The following is a 6008-nucleotide window of genomic DNA, read 5'->3' on the forward strand; positions in this document are numbered from 1 at the left end:
ATAGGGGCGCAGCCAATTAATGTCTCCTAAAAGTTTTTGAAAATCATTAAGAGTGGAAAGGCAGTTGAGGCACAGTGCTGCCCTGGGAGTAGTTATTTTACCTCCTGACAATTGAAACCCGAGATAGGTATATGGATCATGTAGCTGAATTTTATTAGGGGCAATAATTAAGCTGTGATTCTTTAATGATTTTTGTAAATCAGCATAACAAAGGAGAACCTCAGCCTTGTGGGCTCCAGCAAGCAGAATATCATCTGTATAGTGGATAATATACATTTGTGGCCAACTGGCCCTGACTCCTTTTAAGGTGGAAGAGACAAACTTTTGGCACAAGGTAAGGCTGTTCGCCATGCCCTGAGGCAGGACAGTCCACTGAAACCTTTGCATTGGCTCTTTGAAGTAAACTGAGGGGAGGCTGAAAGCAAAGCGCTGTTGATCATTGGGGTGAAGGGGGATGGTGAAAAAGCAATCTTTTAGATCAATGATGATAGGAAAAAAACCGAAGAGGAATGGCAACAGGACTAGGTAAGCCAGGCTGTAGAGCCCCCATAACCACCATGGTAGCATTAACAGCTCTAAGGTCCTGTAAGAGGCGCCAATTTCCTGAGCGTTTTTTGATGACAAAAATAGGAAGGAAAGGAAAGGAGCTTTCTATTACATGTCCAGCGGCCAACTGCTCCTGCACCAGCAGCCTGGCAGCAAGAAGTTTTTCTTGAGTGAGACGGCACTGATCCACCCAGACTAGAGTATCGTTTTTCCAAGTAATAGGGTCTGCGTGTCTGTGAGCAAGTGCAGAAATCTCAGTGGCCCCAATTATAAATTTCCCAAACCTTGTCGATCTATTTTGGGTGTTGTCCGAAGGGGCAAAGATATGCCATTTTCAAGTTTTCCTAGCCCTTTTCCTGGCATATAACCCTGAGCAAGCATTTGGGCGGTGACAAGGTCGTTAGGACTACACATCAAGATTCCCATTTGAGAGAGTACATCTCTTCCCCATACATTTACTGGCAGACCTGGAATCACAAAAGGCTGTAAATTTCCTTGATCTTTCTTTATCTTTCCAAGTTAACATCTTAGAGCTTTGTTCGGGATCATGTTTCTGGCCAATTCCCCTCAGATGGGTAAGTGTGGGTAAAAGAGGCCAAGCTGATGGTCAGTCTTCTTTTTTAATAATGGTGACATCCGCACCCGTATCTACCAAGCCTGAAAACTGTTTGCCATCTAACCATAAATTTAACAAGTGCTTATTCTTCTTAATGGGCTGTACCCAGTAAGCATCAGAGGAACCAAGGCCTTGATCTCCTCAGGGTCTTGAGAGGGATTTATGGATAGAAGCTTCTAAAGGGATCAAAATCAGCTGAGCAAAACAATGTTCCACGGGGATGGAGACAACACTATCGAGAGCCTGGGCGATGATTTTAATTTCGCCTATATAATCGTTATCAATTACCCCCGGGAAAATTTGGAGGCCCTGAAGGGCTGAGCTAACACAGCCCAGAAGGAGTACAAAACAATCTTTTTGAAGTGGCTCAAATTACAGGTGTCAATATTATGTGGGTGGAGGGACCGAGGTCCAGTCCAGCATTCCTTGTAGTGGCTCGGTAGAGCCCTGAGATGGACTGTTTTTGAGGGCTGGGACAAAGCTGACTGCCCCATAAGACTGTCCTGCGGATGGGGCCTGGGGCTGGGCCTGAATCCCGTTTCCCTGCCGCGGAGGGAGGGTGTTACCCTGGGCATCAGTTTTAGATGGGCTTTCATTTGCCCAATGTCTTCCTCTCTTACACCGGGCGGAGCCGCCTGACTAGCCTTAGGACGGTCTTGTTTGGGGTTTGGACAGATTTTGCAAAATGACCAGTTTGCCCACAGTGAAAACACTGTTTAGGCTTACCCTGGGAATTTTGGCCTGAAGTATTTAACCTTTAAGGCTGCTCCAATAGCCAGTCCCATAGCATGGGAGTACCAATGCCTGAGCAATAACGTATATAATCAGCCAGTCCTTTGCTGTGTCAATGGCAGGGTTAGCATTTTCAAAAGCCAAATGAATAACAAAATCAGCCTCAGTTTCGGAGGTGCCAAAAACCCTCTCAGCTGAGGTAGTTAGGCGACTAATGAAGTCACTATAAGGCTCATCGGGTCCCTGTCAGATATTGGCTAAAAAGGTGGTGAGGGCCCCCTTTTGAGGGAGTTTTCGCCATGTCCTCATGGCCGCGATTTGGATTTGAGCGAAGATGCTGGCCGGGAGCTCCCTCTGGTCGTCGTTGTTATTGTAAGATTTGCTCCCCAAGAGCGTCTCAAAAGTCCAATTGGCACTTTATCCGCCGGCCTCTATATTGCGGTGGACTGTCTCTTTACAGTTTTCTGTAAACTCAGATTTCCATAAAACAAAAATCTCCTCCTGAAAGGGTGGCTTGAGCTATGTGATACCAGTCATTTGGAGCGAGCCAAAGATCCCTAAGGGTCTCTAAAATAGAGAAAGTAAAAAGAGCCACAGGTCCATACTGAATTACAGCGCCCTTTAATTCCTTTAAGATTTTGAAGCCCAAGCATCTATATTGTCTCTCTGTACCATCATCGTCCCGTAAGATGTCTTTTTTAGTGACTTCTACCACCGGGAAAAGATCAGGTTGTAATGAGGGACCCAGATGGCCCGAGGGCGGGTCACTCCTTTTTGCCCTTAAAGCCTGAAGCCACTTGATGAGTTTTTGATACTCATCCTCAAGTTGAATTTGAGTATTTGTGGAGATCCTTATATTTTTTTTGTGTCAGCAGCCTTGGCTGGTGGGGCAGGGGCAAAAGGAGGGGGAGCATAAGGAGAAGGGCGACTCAGCGGGCAGCAATGATATTTAGAAGCCTCCTCCTCTAAGTCCCCCCAATTTAACTTTCATGGGTTCTAATCAGAATCATCCTCTGAATGTAAGCCTGAACGTCTTTAAAGAGGGATACTTAGATTTTTTTTTTTTAATTTTTGGTCTTATCTTGGCGTGGGTCTGAAGTTCTGCCCTTTTTAAGAACGGGGGGGAGGACACCTTTTTATTTTCTGGTGTTTCATCTTCACTATCTAGAGAATTTAAGTCATCCTTTTTTAGAATCCCATCCTCACTATCTAGAGAAATTAAATCATCATTCTTGGAAGATTTTCTAATACCGGTCTCCCGTTTTTTTCTCTTTTAAAATTTCTTCCCCTTTATTGATAGTTGCTGCAACCAGGGGACACTCCTTCTTTACTTTAATAATGTCCCGAATAAGATTCCAGAAGGAGAAAGCCATAACCGGAACCTTTTCAGGCCCAAGAGTTCTTTAACAATCCCGAATTGCATCTCCCACGCGGTCCCATCTTTTCTCATTAATAGTTCCTTCTTGGGGAAACCAGGGACTGAGAGACCAAAAGATTAAAAATCAGCAGTTATTATTAATATTTAAGGCCTGAACTAGGTGGGTGGAGAAGTCCAGCAATGCCCTGAGGAGAAGAACCCGCCTTATTGTATTCTTTCCCCACCCACTAGAGATACAGTTGCTAGGAAACTGGTATCCCCCTAGGGAGGGACACCAGATCATTAACGGTCTGGGGACCTTTCTATAGCCATTAATTCAAAATGTAGCATTTTGACCAATAGATGCTTGCCAGTCAGGAATCGCTCCTGCCTTGGGCATGCTGGGAGGGACCAGAATCTTTAAATCACCCAACTAACCTGAGCACAGTGTGCTCAGCTCTCACCACTTCAGCAGTGGGGGGTGTGAGCCCAAGCTGCAGTTTGTAATTTGTAATAAAAAGATCCTCATGTATTTACAGTGGAGTCTAGTTATTCCTGGTCTTTTGGGGTTCATAAACTGGGCAGAACAGGACAAACTGTTTTTAAGAAAAAAAAAAATTGCAATAAATATTTTACCTTTACCTTTACTCCCTGTGCCTTGAGTGCCTCATTCAACTGTTTAACACATAACTCATGGCTACTGATATCTTGTCCCATAACCACGGATACTACCAAATGAACAATTTCGCAGCAGCAGGTGCCCCAGGCTTGAAGCCAGCCTATCTGTCTGCCAGTGTTCCTCACGGATTCCCCCGTGTCCAGTCCCTCACATTGGGTGCCACTTGACTCGACCTGCAGTTCAATCAATGAAGACCCTGGAAGGGGAAGTGGGAATGGGATAGAACAAGAGACTCGAAGAATGGAGACAAGACAGGTTCCTGATCAAGTCTCCATTCATTATTTTTAGTACATCCTTTATATAGGCAGGGCAAAAGGAATGTAATTGCCTTAGCAGGGTTACTAAGTAACTAAGAACCATAGAACGACCCAACAAAGGAGTCAAGGTTTGTTTATAACAGTTGTTTGGAAAGTTCCTCAGAAGTGTTCCTTGAGAAGTCCTGAGGTGGGAGGAGGGTTAATGTGTTTCAGGAACATAACTTTATTGCAAGCCTTAGGTCAGCCAGGAATGCACTATCTTATCCAAGCAGTAGGCCATTAAACCAGGTCAAGCCAAATGCCAAGAGTTCCTGGGGCAACAAGGTGCCAGAAGGCCTCCCATAGGGAACCTTGCAACCTGGATTATCTACCCCCTCTGTTATACCTAGAGATACTTTTAAGTTTATACTAGATTTGTTATAGTATTCCTCTTGCTCTTCAAGACTGTAAAAGATTTGCTTTTAATGTGTCATCAGTAAAATTTAAAGAACCTATGAAGAAGTATCATTGGCTTGTATTACCTCAAGGTATGGCAAACAGTCCAAACTTATGTCAAAAATTTGTGGTTCAAGCTGTTTTTAAAACTAGAGAGGCATATGCTACTGCGTCTATTATTCATTATACAGATGACATTTTACTGGATCATAAGAATGAAGGGATTTTATTAAGCGCCTTTGCATACTTACAATAAGCTTTGAAGGATCAAGTTTTAGTAGTTGCACCAGAAAAGGTGCAGACAGAACCACCTTATTTGTATTTGGGACATAAATTTTATCCTCAGACTATTATGCCTCAAAAAATTCAATTAAGGAAAGACAACCTAAAAACTAAATGATTTTCAGAAGTTGTTAGGTGATATTAATTGGCTTAGACCCCATTTAAAATTAACAACAGGAGAACTGAAATCACTTTTTGACATTAAAAGGAGAGGCTGATCCTTTGTCAAAAAGGGAACTTACCAAAGAAGCTCCTGATGCTTTGCAAAAGATAGAATTAGCTATTGAAAAGCAGCATGTTCAATATATTGATTATTCAAAAGAGTGGGGTGCATATATTTTGGCTACTGTTCAAACTCCAACTGCTGTATTGTGGCAAGAAGGACCATTATTATGGTTGCATTTGCCTGTGTCTCCTGTTCGAGTTCTGACATCATATTATGAAGCAGTGGCTAGTTTAGTTCAAATGGCTCACATGGAATCTCACAAGTATTTTGGTACAGAGCCCTTCTTAATTGGAGTTCCTTTTACCAAAACCAATAAGACTGGTAATTTCAAAATGGAAATTGTTGGGCCATAGCTTTTGCTCATTTTTTAGGACATACTGACAATCATTATCCAAAAGATAAATTACTTCAATTTGTCAATAAACATGCTTTTGTATTTCCAAAAATAATTAAACAAAAGCCATTACCTCAAGTTCCAACAGTATTCGGAGATGAATCTTCAAATCCCTTCTTAATTGCTGCCCACTGTTTAACGTGCAAAGAGAGAGAGAGAGAGAGAGAGAGAGAGAGAGAAAAGTAGCATGCAAAGTGGAAAGCTGAAGTCAGCACAGTTATAGCCTGTGACCATTGTATGATAAGAACGAGTCCTGCTTTAAGTTGCTGTCAGATGAACCATTTGAAAACGTTCAGACAAATGAACTGTTTGAAAACATTACAAACTAAGAACGGGCTGGGAATTCTGTAGAATTTTCTCATGGAGAATCACATCTAGAAACTAATCTGGACTCAGGATAGGGATGTACCCAGTTGAGAGAGCACTTGCCTAGTATGCTCAGGGCTCTAAGGTTCTGTGCCCAATACAACAGACTTTCACATGA

General features: G+C 42.8%; 1 protein-coding gene across 1 annotated transcript in view; it reads left to right on the top strand.

Annotated features, from left to right (window-relative positions):
- The first annotated feature begins 1093 nt into the window (after positions 1 to 1093).
- LOC129665276 (X-linked lymphocyte-regulated protein 3A-like) overlaps positions 1094 to 6008 on the top strand; it is a 15319-nt gene continuing 10404 nt past the window's right edge. Inside the window, exon 1 of the mRNA XM_055591821.1 lies at positions 1094 to 1121. Coding sequence (XP_055447796.1) covers positions 1094 to 1121 — 28 coding nt within the window. The remainder of the gene's footprint in view (positions 1122 to 6008) is intronic.

The sequence above is a fragment of the Psammomys obesus genome, unplaced genomic scaffold (genome assembly GCF_907164565.1).
Source record: "Psammomys obesus unplaced genomic scaffold, mPsaObe1.curated_primary_1811, whole genome shotgun sequence".
In the NCBI taxonomy this organism is placed as follows: domain Eukaryota; kingdom Metazoa; phylum Chordata; class Mammalia; order Rodentia; family Muridae; genus Psammomys; species Psammomys obesus.